This window comes from Lytechinus pictus, chromosome 17 (genome assembly GCF_037042905.1).
Source record: "Lytechinus pictus isolate F3 Inbred chromosome 17, Lp3.0, whole genome shotgun sequence".
NCBI lineage: Eukaryota > Metazoa > Echinodermata > Echinoidea > Temnopleuroida > Toxopneustidae > Lytechinus > Lytechinus pictus.
The window spans coordinates 18309163-18331007 of NC_087261.1; the positions used below are offsets into that span (position 1 = coordinate 18309163).

The 21845-nt window shown below is 36.7% G+C and overlaps 1 protein-coding gene across 1 annotated transcript in view; it reads left to right on the top strand.

The window, feature by feature from the left end:
• LOC129280171 (plexin-B1-like) overlaps window positions 1-9401 on the top strand; it is a 46990-nt gene extending 37589 nt beyond the window's left edge. The window contains exons 28-36 of the mRNA XM_064112459.1: window positions 1206-1305; window positions 1743-1834; window positions 2193-2285; window positions 2942-3027; window positions 4936-5031; window positions 5554-5701; window positions 6191-6331; window positions 6988-7065; window positions 7624-9401. Coding sequence (XP_063968529.1) covers window positions 1206-1305; window positions 1743-1834; window positions 2193-2285; window positions 2942-3027; window positions 4936-5031; window positions 5554-5701; window positions 6191-6331; window positions 6988-7065; window positions 7624-7662 — 873 coding nt within the window. The 3' untranslated portion in view covers window positions 7663-9401. The remainder of the gene's footprint in view (window positions 1-1205; window positions 1306-1742; window positions 1835-2192; window positions 2286-2941; window positions 3028-4935; window positions 5032-5553; window positions 5702-6190; window positions 6332-6987; window positions 7066-7623) is intronic.
• The last annotated feature ends 12444 nt before the right edge of the window (window positions 9402-21845 follow it).

Below are 21845 nucleotides of genomic sequence, written 5' to 3' on the forward strand. Positions count from 1 at the left end.
GGTGTTGTAAGGAAATGTTCCCATTTCCTTATATGGCATGACATGCATAACGATAGTTTTAGTGGTGGGAGGGTTGCGCGTATTACAAAAAAGTTTGTACCACTTACCTCTATACCCTCGCATCAAGCCTGAACGCTGCAAGCAATTCCCGTCTAGGTTGGGTCACTGCTTCATCCAGAAGTGTGAATCTATGGGAGGGGAACAAATGCACAGGTTACCTTTATACACTGTACCGGGGGGGGGGGGGACACTTTCATTGACGAGTGGATACCATGCGCGACCATGGGGTCTCGAAAAGTACCCTATACAAGTATTTTTCATATTCTGAAAATGCACCCCTTAACAAGTATTGGCGTGTGAAACCCTACCCTTAACAAGTATTGGAAACAAAACGATACCCTTGGCAAGTATTCCTTGAATCGAACCCCTAAACAAGTACAGAGATATTTGATTTGTTATATGTCACGGACGTCGGTTTTACCTTTACCTACATTATTACGGTCTCACCTCTCACACCTTGCGCAAATCGGACTCTAAACACGTAGTGTTGACTGTTGGGGCAAAAAGTACATCCTTTATAAATCATTTCAATTGTTTCATACCCTCGAAAATTTGACCCTAAACACGTTGCTTTCCTAGCAAAATAGATACCCTTTTTTCATTATTTTAGTGTTTTGACACCCTTATTACGTTACGTACGTCACGTGCCCTTTTTTGAAAAAGACATCCTTTTTACGTGTTTTGGGGGGATCGTGCATGGTATCCAATCGTCAATGTAAGTGCCCCCCCCCCCCCACCGGGACACTAGTACAAATAATCTCCACAATGCGTTCCAATTATTCTGTTAATAGCTACAGGCTTGTATTAGCGTACTGAATTATCAGTTTATCGGCTTGACCACACACACACACACACAAAACAGCAATCACTTCCTTAAAAAAAATTGTGTGGCCTTAAATCAAATATCATTAAGAAATTACCGTAGGTTGTGGTTGAAGCAAATACATTTTGTGATACGAGATATTCCTAATTGCCTGGAATATACTTGTAAGGTAGGTATGTTTCTCTCATTTCATTATTACGAATGGTCATTCATTTTTTTGTAGTAGGCCTAATTGTTATCGCTCTTATATATATGTTGTTCATTTTGCTTTACATAGTATCATGAAAATAAATCGTTCCTTTGATATTATCAATGTGTGCAGGTTCCAGACAGTAGCAGAGTGGCCCTTATTACCAAGTCATCCACCAATGACGCACGGGTATACGAGCCTGTGACCCCAGGGGTGCAACTCTTCCAACAATGTAAGATATGGGTCCGAGGGGGTCACAAGGAAAAAAAATATATGAAAATCGTTTTTATAACTCACAAGGAAAAACATCAATGAAAATCGTCTTTATAACTTATGTCAAAGGGTTAAAAATAATAGAAAAATGACGATAAAAACACGGGGTAGGGGCATCTGAGACAAAATCGCAGACTCCGCTATCTAACTTGCTTGATGTTTCTCTTTTTCAGATTAAAATAAAAAAATGAATAAAGAGATTAATCAATCAGTCATTATTCAATTGCATAATGCAATTTTATTAGGTGGACAAACCAACGAAAGCTTTAATTTAAATCCATCGAGAAGTCAGCTGTTTGTGCTTATAAGCTATCTAGTATAAATATTACTCATTCACCACGTACATTAATCAAAATTGTATTGTTAATCATTAATCTCCTTTATTGTTTTACTAAGATGTTGAGGAAACAGGAACCGATGATATTCCCAGCAGAGACTACGTGCGAGTCCGTACGATGGATGCCAGCGGACAACGTCTCATCCACTTAGTAAGGAATTTGTTTTTATAACAATTAAGATAACTGTTAATACAGATTTTGTAATAATAATAGTACGGTACTGATCGCTCACATCGGCGTCCAGGAAAGCCTTTGGTACTAGCTCAGAAACAGTTCTATCCGAACAGGAAATAAAAATGTTTTGCGACATCAATCAAATTAATCATCAAAATCGCCTAGTGTAACTCAAAAGATGAAATCATCGTTCTATCCCCTTTTCGTAGAAAATAATCCGTTAAACGTACCCTCCCCTTTTCGCCAATTACAGTTTCGCATATACCTTATAAGGACTCTCTCAGAGAAAATACGATTTGTTTTTTCATTGTTTTTTTTATTATTAACATTCTAGGTTCCTGAGAACCAAGTTCCTACGGACAGCAGCAGTAAATCCAAAACTAAACTTGATCGTGAATTCTTGGCACCTCGTTTGCTTGTCACCAAGGTTAGCAATAATCATTTACTACTCCATTTTCCAAAAACATATTGTGCCGTCCTTATTTCCTTACCTAAAATATGCATGCACATGTCACATTGTATTAAGTGTACATGTACCATCTGAAATCTTAGATTAAAGTATTGAGAACTGTTAGAGTGGCATTGATAGTAACCGTCCAATAGTCAATGATATAGGGCTACCTTTATATGACACAACGAAAACATATTGGCCCAAATGAACTCTAACAAAGTGCCATGTGGTGGCTCAGTGGTAGAGCGCCTGCCTCATGAACGGGGGTCATGGTTTCAATCCCCGGCCGAGTCATATACCAAAGACTTTAAAAATGGGACCTTCTGCCTACTTGTCTGGCGCTTGACGTATGAGAATGGAAAAGGGTAGTAATTACAAACTATGTTATGGAGGGCCTGCTGGAAGAACACCTTACAGCTGAGAGTGGCTACCCTTAGTAAATAGGAGATAATTTAATTACGGTTGTTGTTGTTGTTACTATTATTATTAGTAGTAGTAGTAGTATTATCATTACTATTATTTTTCATCATTGTTATTATTTTTCATCATTGTTATTATTTTTTTGTTATCGTTGTTATTACCATTATTATTATCATCATCATTATTACTTTTGTATAACGTTTATTGACTAGAAAACAATCCAACCGCGCCTTGACGGGTTCCTGACATGCGTCTTCAAGAAGCCGGCCGAAACACCACGCACCATCAAGCATCTCTGGTGTCACGCGCGTAAAACATTCCCCATAGACTTGTGTGTTAAAATGGCACTTTTGAAAAATTCATAAAAAATAAATGTAAAATTAGAGGGTGGAATGTTTACTATCAATGGATAGGATATATATCTGACATTCCAAATCTGACCAGGAAAGGGTACCGTAGCCAGCTCATTTTAAAAATAAATCGCCATTTATGAAGATAACTATGAATCGATCGAATTCATCAACTGAAACAGTAAAATAGCCCTAATTATTCCGCCAGTCAAAAAATAGTTCCAAATCACTTATTTATCTTCCCAATTTGGGCGAAGTAAGTTCAGTAGTTACCATTTCTAGAATCAGTGTTAGATTTTGAATCACATTCATACATTTTTGTCAATCAGCAATATCAAATTGACAAAAATTCGAATGGGTTGGGTCGAACGAATATCTTTAGCCCTCCTGATGTAATTAGGCTCGTGGAACCTATATTATGTGACTTATGTATTTTATTTCTTTGAATAGCTACTTTTCTATTCTTTTATATCTGTACACTCACACTAGCACAAAGAAATGCATTGAAAATGCCTATTTTCATTGCAATGACCCATTTTAATGTGTTACCCATACATGTTATTTTCACTATATATATGGATGTATACAAATCCTACCTGCATATAGCCCAACAGTGAATGCAATGACAATATAGGTCCCTATCCATTGTAATATTAAAGTGTATGTAAATTCTGTGTAGATATGAGGATACCAGAACTGTCCCAAACATAATTACCAAATATACATGAGATATTGGATGAGGAAACAATAAAAGAATGAGATACTACTTTAGTATATTTGCATTTGACCTATTCAAAATCTTCCTAGGGCTGTTGCCTCTCAGATGTAAGAAGGAAGAGATACATAGAGAGAGAGAGAGAGAGAGAGAGAGAGAAATAAAAATAATTTTATAGATGGCATGGCTTAATAAAGAGGGGGGGGGGGCTATACTAAGATTGCAGCACACAGCCACCCCCCCTCCCTCCTTAGTTGAGCACTATTAGATACCTTACCTTACTCTGTGCCCCTTTCTAAATACCTTCTTGAAGGCACCACTCTAGTTCTCTTTAGTAAAGTTCTCAAAGTTCTATCTCCTCTCTACCTACCCCCTTCCTAAGAACAATTTTAACATGAGGAATTTCTAAAGGTCTTTCTAATGCTAAGTAGGTGATGTACACTAACACAAAACAATGATAAATCAGAACATAAAGAGGCCTTGACTCTTTACATTGACCAATATACATACATTCCTAGCCTACACAGACCTACTAACTTTACCTGATGTAGCCCTGCTAGCCATTAAATCCATTTTTTTTTGCACCACTTGATGACTAAACATATTGATATCAGTGAGAAATTGTTTGCTACTGAAGAGTTTGGCCAAGTATTCCATCCACTACTAGGGATTTCCCATATTACTTACAGGTGTCACGCGCGTAAAACATTCCCCATAGACTTGTGTGTTAAAATGGCACTTTTGAAAAATTCATAAAAAATAAATGTAAAATTAGAGGGTGGAATGTTTACTATCAATGGATAGGATATATATCTGACATTCCAAATCTGACCAGGAAAGGGTACCGTAGCCAGCTCATTTTAAAAATAAATCGCCATTTATGAAGATAACTATGAATCGATCGAATTCATCAACTGAAACAGTAAAATAGCCCTAATTATTCCGCCAGTCAAAAAATAGTTCCAAATCACTTATTTATCTTCCCAATTTGGGCGAAGTAAGTTCAGTAGTTACCATTTCTAGAATCAGTGTTAGATTTTGAATCACATTCATACATTTTTGTCAATCAGCAATATCAAATTGACAAAAATTCGAATGGGTTGGGTCGAACGAATATCTTTAGCCCTCCTGATGTAATTAGGCTCGTGGAACCTCTCTTTGACTTCTTTGATAAGATGGCGGACAAGTACTGCGACGAGAAGCAAGAGGAGATTGCAGAAGCTTGGAAGAGCAGCAGGTAATAAGGATTATCACGGTCTCGTGCTCCTTCGGTTGCACACAGGACAAATTGTTACAGGTCAATTGCAATTGCAATCAAGGGCATACCTCTTATTTTCTTCTCCCAGTCCACAATTTCAATTTGACAAAGCTTTATAGAGGTTAAAGAGGGTATGTTGATTTTATTCCCATCCATTTGTGACGTCAGACGTCAGAAACTAATAAAAAAAATATCCTTGACATTTCACTATGTCTTCTCCTACATAACAAGGTAACTTAATAATCAGTTAGAAGACTACTCTAGGGGTAATCATTTTGGACTAGAGGGTGACGGTATTTTTAATTCTTAGCTTTGATATTCCTGCTGGCTGCTGCAATACTATTCATGTATGTGGAAAATGCAGGCTACGTGTTTCGTTATACGTCAGCTATTGGCTATATATATGCGATATTTTAATCATTCAGAGAACTGTTAAAGTAACGTTCTAAGCAAGAATGACTCTTTATTGTACATGATCATAATATATTTCTCTAATTCCAGTCTACCACTGCACTACTGGATGACCACTTTGACCCACCCATCTTACGTCTTCGACATGCGTCAGTCAAGGTCTGCTGATCAGAGTGTATCGGTCCTGGCTAACATGCTGGACAACGCATGCAAGAAGATCCGATCTGAAAATACGAAGGTCAGTACTTAGAGAAGAGAGAAAGGTAATGCTACATTAATACTCAAAGTGAAGTTTCGGGCGTCGATTGCATAAAATCGAATGAAAATAAACTAGAGCATGGAAAGACATTTGGCGTCAAGAAAAATAAGTCTAAATAACTTGGAAGTGACATGAATTAGTTAATTTAATTATTAGATTGTTTGGAATAATAATAGAAAGTCGATGATGTGATTGTTTCAAATGGAAGGAACTCGAATTTCCTTCAATATCTTTATTATTTCGAAGAGGCTCTTCTACACCGTTCATTTGACCATTACCAAACTTGTTGCTCCAGTAATAAACAGCTAAAGTTGTACTAAGTAAACGACTAATTCAAATCTAGGACAAAAGTAAGCCTATTCTCTCTCTTTCTGGACTGCTCTTCCGATGAGGATCAGGTGAGCTGATCACATCAAGTCTAATTGTTGTTAATTTATATCACTATTTGATTTTGATTTTTTTTTTCAGGATTCTGCACTCAATCGAGTACTTTTTTACAAGGATTTACCTGGATACATCGCTACCATTGGCGATTACTATGAGAGCATTAAAGGACTGACGCCACCAACGGCAGAAGAACTCCAAGAGGAATTCCAAACCACTGCAAATGTAATTTTACATTTATTAGTGTTCTCTTATAATCCCTAATACTGAAACTAAAATGGAAAATGACTTTGCAAACACGGAAATGGTTCCTCCGCTATCGAAAGAAGAACTAGAATTAAAGTCTAATTTTCGTATCCAATTTTGCTTTGGTTTCAACATGTAAAGAAGATGCGCAGAGTTATCGACTAATAATAACAAACACGAGTCATCCGATTCTATAATCATGTTAAATTGGTAATTGGGGCTAATGACAATTCGATGAAAAAATAACAACAGCGATATCAATAACGATTATATTAATGATAATATGATGAAATAACTGACAATGATAAACTTGGCAATAATAATAAATTACAATGAAAATTGTGACATTATTAATCACTTCCTATTGTGGGTATCATTGTGTTTAATGAAATCTGAAATTACCGGAATCTGTCTAATCAATATGTTGTTACTTTGTATTAATTTTCGAGTATACATGAGAAAGAACAATAGAGATATAAATCATATTTCCATAGAAATATGTGAAAAATATTTTTTTAACTTTCAGCCTGACTATTTTTCTACTAATATTCCAAAGGAATATAGGGCTACCCTATGTGTGTTTTCATCCTTGTGTAAGCATTGTAAAAATAAATTGCTTCCATTCCATCTCGTAGGATTTTTCTGGTCTGTTCAGTCGAGTGGCAACCCTTAAAAAGTTGTACGACTTTACCGCTAATGATGCAGGCTCTCTAGTAAGTCGATTTAGTAGCAATTTCGCATTCATTATTATTTGTGCAAATAATTCATTTATGTAAAATGAGTGCTGTGGTAGCTTTTTTATGACACTTGCATTTGTTACTTCAAAATTACTACTTTTGGTAGCAATTCCAAGTTAAACGAGATTCATTCTACAAGAGCATGAATGGCAGAAATTTCCCAGCACATTCAATTTTTTTTAAAAAGTAAAACATTATCATCAGTGTTTGATTAAAGAGTTGGCAAATTTGTTAGACGATAAAAATCGTCATTGATTTAAAAGCCCGCTTTCCAAAGTGGCAGAAAGTTCCCAGCACCTTTATTGATTATCAATAAAAGTAAAACATTGTCAGTAGTGTTAGATTTAATAGTTGGCAGCATTTTTTTTTTGACAAAAATTGTCATTCATTAAAAAGCCCGCTTTCCAAAGATCATTGTAAACACGAGCGGGATATGATAATGGGCCCACTTTCACCCCGTTTCTTATTACAATGTGTGTATAGAGAAATTACACAGTTTATATGAAAGGTGAATCTATACTTTTTTTTTTACAGTTGGATTCGGTCACAGAAAAGATGCCAAACGAGGGATAGCTGTTAGCATGTCTCATCTCGATCTGCAGATATTACTAGTAAAGATGTTCACGATAGCATTTGGAGTCAATATTGATTTTATGATTTTGTAATATTACAATCATACTCAGAAATGTCTTTCATAACCTACCGTATTTCTCATAATATAATCAAGCGTTGCATTTAGGCTCCCCATTACATATGTGAAAATACCTAATTAATACCTTTTTGTACCAGCTATATACATAGGTGGTTTGAATTAAAAAAAATAAACGGCTGTTTTCGACTCGCCATACGGCTGCCGTAGAGCAAATGTGACTGGGGTATTAATCTTGAAACGCTGTGTTTAATGATAACATGTCTTATTGTATACATATATATAGTTTGTTTAAGCGGCGCAATTATATTCAAATTTATTTCAAATATTATCAGCGTTGTATGCCCCCCACGTTTTCGTCTATCATGTCAATACTGCTAGAATAAGTGTATTACTTTTGGTTTTCAATTGAACGTACTTGATTTCTCCAAAATGTAATGAAATTTATGTTTAGGATATTGATTATCATTATTGTGTGTTCTGTGGTGTAAAATTAATTCCCTACTTGGTCTACTCACCGACGCAGGTGCCTCATGCTTCAATTTTATCCGCAATGTGTCCACAAAAGTCAAAACTCCACTGAAGTTCGGAGCGAAATTATCCAGTAGATATTCAACTAAAGTTACTAAACAAAGGAGGAAGCGATCAACTTAAAGTTAGTTCTTCACGCTCTTGTTAACCGGCGGATGATCTATGAATCGCAGCGAAAGTGAAGTCCAAAGTTATTGCACAAATCCCATGAAAATGAAACTTGTCGATGTTATCTTGTCCGTGATAAATAACGAACGAATATTTTACCATGGTACACAATGAACGAATGAAATAATCCACATTATGTGTCCACAGATGCTATTTCAGAACATGTAACATCCAAGATAGAAGTAACGTTAGAACTCCAAATATGAAAATCCAGTATATAGTGTGTAAACCACGAGGTTAGTTATTTACATGTATATCCTACGTCATGCAATCAACAAGTTTACTCCTCGAGATCACGAGAAGAAGTAGGGCAAATCAAGCCAGACCTTGACTTAAAATGATTGGTTGAACCAAAGTTTGTTGACCATTTACAAAAGTTGTCATTCGTCGGTAGTTCCCACCCCCCCCAAAAAAAAAAATGATTTACGGGGTGTTGTAGAATCGATGCGGCGTGCAAGCTTTGGAATGCGCAAACGTGTAAAAAATACAAAAATTACCGCAAACCGGAAAATATGTGTACGCTTAAAGAAATATGCGAGAACATGCGCTTTACACAGGTGAATAGATTTGCAAAAATAGTTTTGTGTGATGTCAAGTTGCTACACATTTATGTAAGACCACATTATTCACTAAAATGATATTAACGCTATATCCAGACTTGTTTCATCTGCAGCATTTGGTTATTAGTAGAGTATTGTATTCGTAAAGTAAGACTAAATGTATAATCATGTTTGCAATTGTTTTGCTAAAGATATTCGTAGCTTCACGTCTAAGTTTCATTCTCTCTCTCTCTCTCACACTCTCTCCATTCGTAGTATGAGTAAACTGTATAGTGTGTTGATATAAAAAAAGCGTATATGGATTGTAAATTACTTGATATTTTGTGAATTATGGTATTATCAGAGAATATTATAAACATAAAATAAACGTCAATATTTTTAATAGTATATATAGGCACTATTTCAAAGAGCTTTTATATTGTTTATTTTGTATAAGTCATGTTATACGTCTTAATAACCAGGGAATGTTTTCTTATTTGATATTGTCACGATTCTTTTGAAATTGCAACTGGCTACTTTAAATTTCGGTTGAATTATAGTACATGTACTGCATTCATGCGTTTATTTACATTTCAATAACCTGGAGGAACTCAGTATTTTCATGCCTATGGTAAGAAACTGACCCGATGGAAAGTTGATGATCTGGAAAATAACGCATAGTCCGGGTTATAATTGAGCAAGGTGCCACACGGAAAAGGAGAAATTTTCATATAGTGCTTCTAGACCAGTTTTTTACGCTGAATATGAATATATGAAGTAACCAGGCTGTATCCTGAAAATTAACCAATGAGGGCGCTTTTTTCAAAATGGCCGCCAAATTTTTAGAACATTTGACTTTTCGTACACCTGTACATAGATTTTGACATAAACATTCCATTGGCACAAAATTAGTATCATATAAATAACAAATAAATTTCCTACAATTTGGTACCATTTATAGGGAATATGTAGGTCATTTGGCTGAGATTTCAAGTAGAAAACTGCATTTTTTGTCATTTTTTTACAAAAATTGTAAATTTTGCAAATACATGATTTTACATAATTCTAAGAAAAATGAATCAATTACCTTGAAATGTTCCAGAAAACTTTATTGATATACTATTATAATTTGGATGAAATTCCAACTCTGTATCATTTTTCTTAGCAAATTTATAAGGTATCAAACTTGAATACTTCAATTTCAGAAATGTCGCTTTTTGTATGTATTTCTATAGACTAATACGTATAACATGTATAATATGTATAATGTATAGTTACAAATTAAATGCAATTATCTCTGCTCGTTAATCACTTGGATAGTTAAGAGAAGGCTTTTCTCTATCAGCTACATAAAACAAAATGTTGGCACATCAAGGCCTAACACTCTCATGGGGTGGGGGTGTCGAAGCCCCCATTGAAGCAAAAAGGTGTCTCTGATATATAGTTTCGCCACTTTTATTGCCTTGAAACCACTTAGAGAGGAAAAAATAGGTTTTGCTCTATCAGCTACATAATTTTGTGCTGGCAAATAAAAGCCTACCCTTTCTGGGGGCTGTCAAAATCAGCCCCCTCACCCCTTTGCGTTATTGCCTATTTATTGGAAATTCACCAATTTGGAGCCCCCATTGAGGTAAAAAGGCATCTCTAATATATTGTTCTGCCACTTTTACTGCCTTGAAACCAATTAAGGAGGAAAGAATATGCTTTGCTCTAAAAAGAAGTGCTGGCACATTGAAGCTTGCCCATCTGGGCGGCTGTCAAATCACCCCACCCCTCTTGCATTATTGCCTAATTATTTGAAAATTAACAATTGTTGAGCCCCCATTGAGGTGATATGCACGTCTGCTGTATAAAACACCCAATTTCTCTGTCTTGAAACCACTTGGAGAGGAAAGAGTAGGTTCCCCTCTTTCAGCTATATATAACGAATCGCTGCCATATCGAAGCCTGACCCACTTCAGGGGACTATAGATGTTACCCCACCTTTTTTACGATGTTTGCCAATTCATTGGAAAACTCGCCATTTTGTAGCCCCCATTGAGGCAAAAAACGTGTTTCTGGTATATAGTAGAGCCACTTCTTTATTATGTAGCTGTTAGAGGAAAGCCTACTCTTTCCTCTCCAAGTAGTTTGAAGGCAGTAATAGTGGCAGAACTATATATCAGAACTGTCTTTTTGCCTAAACTGGGGCTCCAAAATGGTAAATTTTCCAATAAATAAGCAATAATGAAAAAGGGTGGGGTGAATTCAACAGCCCTCTGATGGGGATAGGCCTGTTTGCGAGCATGTCTTTATATGTAGCTGTAAAAGCAAAGCCTATTATTTTTCTATCCAAGTGTTTTCAAGGGTGAAAAATGGCAAAAACATAATCAGAAATGACTTTCTGCCTCAATTGGGGCTCAAAAGTGGTGATTTTTTCAATAAATAGGCAATATTGCAAAAGGGATGGGTGATTTCGACAGCCTCCTGGAGGGGGTAGGCTTTTATTTGCCTGCACTCCTTTATTGTGGCTGATAAAGCAAAACATATTCTGTCCTCCCTAAGTGGTTTCAAGGCATTAAAAGTGGCAAAACTATATATCACAAACGCCTTTTTGCCTCAATGGGGGCTCAAAAATTGTGAATTTTCCAATAAATAGGCAATAATGCAAAAGGGATGGGGTGATTGCAACAGCCTCCCGAAGGGGGGAAGGCTTTTATTTGCCTGCACTTCTTTATGTGTGGCTAATAAAACAAAACCCATTCTTTCCTCCCTAAGTGGTTTCAAGGCAGTAAAAGTGGCAGAACTATATATCAGAAACGCCTTTTTTACGTGAATGGGGCTTCAAAATTGTGAATTTTAAAATAAATATGCTATAATGCAAAAGCGATGGGGTGATTTCAACAGCTTCCCGGAGGGGGTAGGCTTTTCTTTGCCAGCACTTGTTTATATGTAGCTGATAGAGCAAAGCCTACTCTTTCCTCTCCAAGTCATTGCAAGAAAATGAAAATGGCTGTACTATAAAGTAGAAACGCACTTTTGCCTCAATGGGCGATTCAATATGGTGTAATTTCCAATAAATATGCAATATACATGATAAAGAGGGGGAGGGGTTGACTTAGACAGCCCCTGAGAGGGACAGGTTTCGATGTGCCAGCGCTTCTTAATAATATGTAGCTGATAGAGCAAAGTCTAAGCTTTTCTCTCCAAGTAATTGCAAGAAAATAAAATTGGCTGTATGATATAGAAACGCCCTTATGCCTCAATGGGTGATCCAAAATGGTGAAATTTTCAATAAATAGGCAAAATACATGATATAGAGGAGGGGGTGACTTAGACAGCCCCTGAGAGGGCTAGAGTTCGATGTGCTAGCGCTTATTTATGCAGCTGGTAGGACGAACTCTACTCTCTCAAAGCAATACAAGACTATAAAGCACAAACGCTTTTTTGCCACAATGTTGGGTCCAAAATGGTGAATTTCCAAATAAATTGGCAATAAGCAAAAGGGGAAAGGGGTTACTTCCCCAGCGCCCCCCCCCCCCCCCGAGGGGTTGGCTACGATGTACGTGCCACTTCTTTTGATGTAGCTGGTAGAACAAAGCTTACTCTTTTCCTCTCCAAGTGGTTTCAAAGTAATTAAAGTGGCTGTACTGTACAGTGCGTCCCAGAAAAAACGAAACCGAGATTTAGCGTTGATTTATCATAACTTAATCATAAATAAAATAGACAAATGACCTACCAATGTAAAGCTTAGAATCTCCGCTTTCATCTGGTATTACTTAGATTATTCCTCATTCACGCATGGTTGAGCAAAAATAATTCGAAGAAAGGATGCCAAAAACTCATTTGGCGGGGGGTATCTGAATTTCAAAAAGAAAATCACATGACTAAAAAGTTCAATATCTTATCTTTTCTTTGATACCTAAATCACAGAAAATGGTCGAGTAGTAAAAAAGTTATGATCCTCGAAACAATGCTTGTATTTCCAAAATTTCATTAAATAAACGTGTTTTCACCGGTTTCCCACTGAAGCTATCGCACGGTAACAAAAGATTTAATGCATGGCTGAGCGTCAACAAAACGGAGTGTCGAGTGAGTTTGAACGCTTGCCTGTAAAACCTCTTCATTTTATGAATTTTTTGAAATTCAAGCCTTATTTCAAATAACCAGAACTTTGTTATTTCTTGACCATTTTCTGTAATTGAGGTATCAAATTAAAGAACAGATATTGAAATTTTTTTAAATGTGGTTTTCTTTTTAAAACCCAGATACGGCCCGCCAAGTTACTTTTTGGTATCCCCTTTTCAAATTGTTTTTGTTCACTCATGCGTGAATGAGAAATAATCTAAGTAATTTCAGATGAAAAAGGAGATTCTAAGCTTTAAGATGGTAGGTCATTTGTCTATTGTATTTGCGATTAAGTTATGATAAATCATCGATAAATCTCGGTTTCGTTTTTTGTGGGACGCACTGTATAGCAGAAATGCCTTTTGCCTCAATGGGTGCTCCAAAAAACAGTGATTTTTTTCCAACAAATAGGCAATATACAACAACATGATATAGCCAAGGGGGGGGGGCTTCGACACCCCAACCCATGAGAGTGTTAGGCCTTGATGTGTCAACATTTTGTTTTATGTAGCTGATAGAGAAAAGCCTACTCTTAACTATCCAAGTGATTAACGAGCAGAGATAATTGCATTTAATTTGTAACTATACATTATACATTATACATGTTATACGTATTAGTCTATGGAAATGCATACAAAAAGCGACATTTCTGAAATTGAAGTATTCAAGTTTGATACCTTTTAAATTTGCTAAGAAAAATGATACAGAGTTGGAATTTCATCCACATTATAATAGTATATCAATAAAGTTTTCTGGAACATTTCAAGGTAATTGATTCATTTTTCTTAGAATTATGTAAAATCGTGTTTTTGCAAAATTTTCAATTTTTGTAAAAAAAATGGCAAAAAATGCAGTTTTCTACTTAAAATCTCAGTCAAATGACCTACTTACCCCCTATAAATGGTACCAAATTGTAGAAAATGTATTTGTCTTTCATATGACACTAATTTTGTGACAATGGAATGTTTATGTCAAAATCTATGTACGAAAATTCAAATGTTCTGAAAATTTGGCGGCCATTTTGAAAAAGCGCCCTCATGGGTTAATTTTCAGGATACAGCCTGGTTACTTCATATATTCATATTCAGCGTAAAAAACTGGTCTAGAAGCACTATATGAAAATTTCTCCTTTTCCGTGTGGCACCTTGCTCAATTTTAACCCGGACTAACAGGCAACCTGCGAATTCAGCTCCACATAAGCCATCTGTATTACAAGTTAATTTTTATCTAAATGGTATAATGGTTTTGCCCCACTATAATCAATCTTACTATCTACAAGTTGCTCATCATATTCTATCCTACCAAAATCTCGCATAATAGTATAGCAATTAGTAATGGTGTATATTTTTATTGCGCCCCTTTTCAGACCTATATAGAGGCACATGTTTCCCATTTTTTACACACACTGTTAGCAGAGTCTCGAAAACACCTGTAATCTTACCAGATTGCGTAATCTTACAGAAAATTGGTATTTGGTGTATGGAATCTTACACATTTCCTTGAATAAAACAGCCTTTTCCCCTTTTTAAACAGACCTGTTCTGTTAAATTGCAGAAAAAGTAATGTTTTATTAATTTACAGAATGATTCTGTTATTGCTTTCTGCAAAATCTTTTTTTTTTCTCTAAAATCACAGGTTTTTTTTTACATTGCAGGTTGTACACAAAGTACCCTGCATTATGTAGTGCCCCAATACCGGACTTGAGGAAAAAAAATAAATTGCATATACAACTATCGAATATCAATTAAATTTACCTTGGTCGGTAGCAAATACACTATTACGCTTTGTGGTTTTATGCATTCATTGACGACAGTAATTTTGCAACCTAAACCTATTCGCAACTGCAAAAAAAAAGAAGAAAAAAAACATGAATGCAATTTTCACTACAATATATGTTCCAAGCAAATGAACTACATGTTGATATTTCCGAATGTGATTTCTTGTCCGAGCTTCCCTCGAACCCTCAAATGCGTATACGAGTATGTTTTTTGTATTATTTTACTGATTTCGAGATTATAATTTCTGCGAAAATCATTTAATGAATAACTTGTTACTTGTATTGATTTGTCACCTTTTTTTTTTTACTTTCATTCATGTCTGGCTTGTGTTTGTTGCGTATTTCAATATAATAAGGATGACTTGTATGGATCGCTTTATACTCAGAAAAGCTATTATGTATTATTCAGAAACAATAATTGAGTGATATGTATTCAGAGATACTACTTATGTCTTTAATTAGAAAACGCTTACTTATTGATCGAGAAAAGTATTCAAATACATGATATTAGTTTTAATTGTTTACACCTGTTTACTCAGCCTCTGTCATTTTGACTGTAGGGATTATGAATTACTTTACTTTATAAATGGTATCATTAATGACGTTTGGGGGTTTAACGTACAATCTGATTCGTTGTTTATAAGTGGAATGTTGCTTATTTTGTACTTCCGCATGACTTTTAACATAATTACATATTTTAGAGGCCAATATATTGACAAGTGTTAGAATAAAACTAGCATCTGGTTAATGTTTAAAATAGCTTTCATATTGATATACGTGAATTTAGTATTTAAACGTCCACCCCAAAATATGTAAAACCATCCAGCCTTGTTGATGTAAGACCATGATTTGTCGATATATAACCACCGTAATCCTTGTTGTCTACCTATAACATTTTAAGGCCACCGCACACCTTACGACTGTTCGCAATCCGATTTCGGAACAGATCGCATTTTGCTCATTTTCTGAAAATGTGAATTAAAAATATCATTTATTGGAAGTCAAAATTAATTTAAAGAATACTAATATAACCATTATAAAAGATTGCAAGCCTTTATTTTGGAGTAAAGGCCAAATTAGTTTCAAATCGTAGCCAATCGTACGACTAGATATTATAAATACGCTTTTATTCTAAGAAGGATGATATCATTGTCACAGATTTGAACATATGTATTCGTGCGAAGATTTACTAACATTACATGTATACTGTAAAATATTCTATGTTTCAATAATAGCATAAATTCTACTACGCTTTATTCCAAAATCGGGTCGCAGACCAATCGTAAGGTGTGCGGTCCCCTTAATTTTTATATTATTTGTTTTGCATAATTTTGGGACATAATTTGAAATCAAATGACATGTTTATTCTAACGATTTGAATTGTTTGTTTGTTTTTTTCAGGTAAAAATGGTGTAGAATAATAAACTCTTCATTATATCCAGAGACTGGCAAAGTACATGTTTTCAGTGCCTCATTTGTCTATTTTATCTTAAATGGTGAATAGTTACATTTTTGTTTTGTAGTTATCTTTATTATTCATTCAATTAAATTCATATATATATATAAAAAAATGATAATTGCAGCTGTGAATACACAAATCAAATTACACTGTAATAAACATAGCACATACATATGATTGTATCAGAACAGAGACATAATCCGAAATCATGCAAAAATAACATTTCAACAACTAATGTATTTAAACAAAAGTCAAATCGTAAAAGCTACGCCGATGGGCCTCATTTGGTATCGGTTTCGGCTATCGGAATCGAAAATCAGCATTGTATTTCTAGCCCGGGGATCGATGAGTTCCGTAGCGTAAAGACGTGTGTGAGCCGCCCCTCCCCTTCGCCATTCGTTTATACATGATTTGACAGTTTTTAAGTTGGTGATACATCGGACACAAAATGAGCAAGGTGACCGCTGGAAACGCCGGATCGAAGCTGCGTCGACCGCTAACGCCGACAAGCCCGATTTATAGCACGGAAAGCCCCCAGTTATTACCATCGATTGAGAAGTTATTGGATTCCCATATGGAAAAGATGAATGAACGTTTTATTAAGCTAGAAATTACTTTTCTCAGCACGTGGAGAGCTTTGACAAGCGTTTGAAGGAGTTCTCTGGAGCGATAAGATTTCAGAATTATCAAACAGAGGATTTGAAGAAGGAGATTCCGCGTTTGGAAAAGGAAATTAAAGGAGAACAGTCAGATAGACATAAGGAAATGGACAGACTCGCGGCTTATATTTGCCGTGAAAATGCTGTGATTATGGGAATCCCTGAGAAGTCGGAAAAGGAAGATACGGTAAAGTGAGAGATTTCTACACTGAGGGTTAACTTGGGGCTGACAAATGAACAGGTTGAACATATCGAACACCAACGTGTTCACAGGGTCGCGGCGGCGCGCCAAGGCCTATTCCCGGGGGGGGGGGGGCACTCGACCAAAAAAGTAGTGGGTATGTGCCGCAGGCGAGACAAAAAACGGGGGCCTTGGAGCGGGCTTATTGTAAAAAAAGGAGGGTCCTCGGAACGGGCTTCGGAACGACAAATGTTTGTGAAAACGGGGGTCCTTGGAACGGGTCGCTTGCGTGTGCATCCCTATGGAACGGGCATACGTGTATATGCAGCTAGCCCAGCGGCACGGGCGCCGGGTGCGCTCGCGCAGAGGCGATGGTCGGAGAGCGCTCAGCGGCCGCTTTTCACCAAAATTGCAGCTCATTGTGGCGGATCGGCGGATCAATGCGACCGGAACGGCGTAACAAGAAATATGCGAAGCTTTGGAGCGGATTTCTTTCTTCTTTTCTCTCGATAAGAAGAAAATGCTATGCTTCGGAGCGGCTTTCTTAGTTCTTTTTCTTAATAAGATGAAAATGCTATGCCCTGGAACGGAAATTTGAGTGTAAAAATGGGGGTCCCCTCCGCGGCACATACCCACTATGCATTATATACTGAGTGCCCCCCCGGGGGCCTATTAAAGCCAAATACCTTCGTTACAGTGACAAGATGTTAGTTATTGGCAATGCCAACAAGTTGAAGGGGAGCTCTCTCTATATTGCAGACGATCTGCAGCGAGAAATGAGGGACGGCTAGCCTTCTTTTCGAGAGCGGAGCCTTTGAAACTGTACATTGAGGGGAAATATATAAGCAGAGAGGATCAGACGAAGTTCTTGGAGTCGGAAAAGGCCGAAAGACGAGACAGATTACCTCGTAGAAAGTCAGATCATGGAGGTGCCATGGAAGTGACTGAAGGGAGCCAGAAGGGAGGTGCAATCTTGGAAGGGACCCAGATAAAAGGTGCATGATTGGAAGGAGAGCTGGAAGGTGCAGTAGGGGGAATATAAGCGGAGATGCTAAATCATGGATTACCATTACTTAAGATCATCAGCGAAGGCTGCCCCTGTAACCAACATATTATTTGTAAACAGGTCTCAAGAGCTATATACCCTGATAGCAGACACGGTCGTAATGACGTCATATACTGGTCAGAAACTGGTAATTCTGGTCAGATGTCGTATGCACGACGTCGTTACTACGTCATTTTACGACCTTGAACGACAACTATATTTTGCATTTTTAAATAACCACATTATGACGTGATTATGACATCATTTATTTACCAATCAACGACGAGGAAATTTGCTTTTTCATTTGACCACATTATGACGTAATTATGACATCAATTATTTGACAATCAACGAGAAATTTACAATTTTATTTTCAAAGTGCATATTATTTCTTGCTATTTTTTCAACCTTGCCATGTTAGCAAGGCTCTTTTATATTTAGCAAAGGAAAAAAAATAAAAATAAAGTAAACTAGTACATGCAAAAAATAGGAAGTTATATAATCTTAAAAAAGGCAAATATTAAGAAGTGGCAAAAATATAGTAATTTATTGACTGGTTGCCAACCGTAACCAAGCAAGAAGAAGAAGATTTTTATGTCAAAGAAGTTTGTATCTATTTGTAAACTTTTTTATTACTTGGTGTTAGCCCCCCCCCCCCTCAGCTCACCCCCTATCAACATTAGAAATTAATTCACCGGGGGGGGGGGGGCGGCGCGGCGACAGGCCTGTATGCGCATGCGCACTTACCGCCAACATTTGAAAGAAGTTCCGTTGCAGTTTATTGAGCTCGATCGAGAAGTGCGACGAAGAAGGCCGTTTATAATTCAAATACTTAAAGAATACGGGTCAGATATGGACAACGACTTCGAAGACATTTGCAGTTGGCTATACAGTAAGTTAGATAACCATTTTGGCCTTATCGTGAAATTTGTCACCTCTCTTCTCGTGTGTGTCGGTGCGTGCGCGCTCGTTGTGTACAAAGTCAATGGGAGTGGAAGGATGTCACCACCGCTGACGAAATAAACGGCAGTGAATGGACTGGTGACATAAACCACGATAATGCCACCGTTTTCTATGATTTTCTTTTCATAGTTTGTTAAATGCCGTGGCTTGCAGCTAGCTAAAAAAATTGTCACTGAAAATGATATGACACTGGCAATCCCATCCCGGCTCACCGGATGCTCGCCCCGAGCGCCCGCTCGCTGCTGTGGACCACTGCACTGGCGGCCGGCTGGTGGTCCCCAAGTCTGCACTCCTAACGATTTGAGTTAAGATTTAACATAAATTTCTTTTTATTTTACAAAATCTTTCAATTGATGATGTTCCTCGTATTCTTATGAGTAAGTGTGAAAAAAGTTGCGAGAAATAATTGATTTTCTTAGAAAAAATCTCGGCCAGTCATGGTCATTTTCAATTTCAGATTGAACAAAATGATTAGTCAGTGGTAGTGCCCGATGTCTGCGCACTCATTCACTTTATACAGGCCTATTACACACGATGCAAAGATTTCGATAAGAAAGCACCGAGGCTGCATTTTGACCGTGCCCCCACCAACATGACCAAAAATAACAACAAATTGTTGTGATTTAATTCCGGTTCGTTCAGAATCAGATTTTTGTATAATTTTTTTTTACCGTTGTGTTGGCACCTTGGTTGGGACTTGAACTCACCTCGTTTTATTTGCATTCAAGTCACCTGTTCCTGCTATGCTAGCGAGAAGCGCTGATTCCAGAAGGGGTATTTTAATGATTATCAGCCGATAGTTCGACTAGACATAGACCCTTTACTGACTTAAACTGATGTCTATGGACATTTACACACACTAGATACATGCTCGAAATTTGACAGAATAAAGCCATCTTTAGTATGTATTTCCATTCCCCCGTCATATATGTTCTATATTGGGCTAAATATATTATTCTGAACCTTCTTCGTGTTTTTATTTTCAATTTTAGTAGGGGTGCATATGGAACTCTTGCCAATGGCCTAAATTCATTATTTTCCCACCATTTTGAGTCAGATTTTTGATGAATAAATATGTTTATGACATTTCAGAAGAAAGAGAGGGAGACCCAAAACTAGCTGACCTGGCGTCACACTTGAGGAGGAGATGAAGTCGGTGAATATGACCTAGCCCGGGGGGGTGGGGGGTTCCAGAAGAAGGCCCAGAACCGCCGGCCGCCAGGAGTGGAGATCCTCCGTTGTTGCCCTACATGTACATGCCAGGAGGCATCGGGCAGTAGGTAAGTAAGTACAGTACGCTATTTCAGGTGTAAATTTTATTTTTTGTTTTGAGTCGTTGCGTATCTTCTATTATCAGAATCGCACAGATTCGGATGTGCGCAATCTTGGAGCATCTTATATCTGTCAATGGTCCTAACTGTTTTTAGAGGACTCTGTGATGATATTTTTATTATTTTTACATTACATTTTCATTCACGGAGCCTGTTGACTGTAGAACTTTGTACACAAAGATAGATTTCCCTAGAAAATCAACCTTTCCCACAATAATTTTTGGGCAAACATTTTATTTTTCAAATTGGTAAGCCTTTGTAGTAAAAAGTCTTAAGAAATGTTAATTGTAAGCAGGTACAAATTTCGAAGGATCACCTGCTTGCAATTCCCACGCTATATAACACAATGACATGACCTTTAACTCGAGTGACGTACATATATGCAATAAAATACAGAGAGAATTGGTGCACATGCATAGCCGATTGTGCTAGTACTAGATTCCAGGCTGACGTGTATTGGTTTGGACGTTCTTATGTCAATGACAAGTTTAGAGTGCAATTTGGCGATGCCAGAAAACTAATTTCACCTCAAAATTTGTCATGTTTTTTTAGACAAGTGCCGGTTCTAAACCTACTAAAGATTAAAAATAATAATAATATATTAATACCGATAGTAAAAAATATATAAGGCCTAACTTAACCACATTTAGGGCCTATTACTATTGTAATATTTTTTTTTTTTTAACAGATTGTCTTACTAATTTGTGGAAAATAAAAATCAAGATGATGATTAGATCTAGATTCTCAGATCTGAAAGTTAGACCATTACTTACCTGAAAAAATCCTACAGAGTTTTCCAAATGCCTCATTTTGCCAGCCATGTTTGAGAGGGTTCCTGCCTATTCCGAAAGCTATGCACTTTAAAAGATTCATATTATTATTGTTAAAAAGACAAAATTTGAAGTGACATAAAGTAAACTGCAAACAGTTGCTGGATACTCTTTGCATTAATATGTTCCTCACACTGACACTGCTGACACAGTTCCATGTAGAAATTGAACATTGAAATTGCATGCACATGCATTAGGTTTACTACACCATATATTTTACGTCTTACCTACTGTGCATGTGCCATGGCTGTGACATGTACTTGTAGATTTTGCGATTTATTGGCATGATTGCGGTTAAAATTGTAAACTATTTTTTTTTCTTTTCTTTTTTGCAGCCCTGGTAGAAGCACCATCACCATATTGATACCATGATAGTCAAAAAGATAGTCAGAGTCGCTCCATTATCTGCGACATATAACCTGACCTTCAAAATGCTATCTTCATGCCCTAAATTCAAATTCAAAATAGCCTTCCTTCAAAAACTTCATATTTATTGAATGTAAAAATGGCCATAACT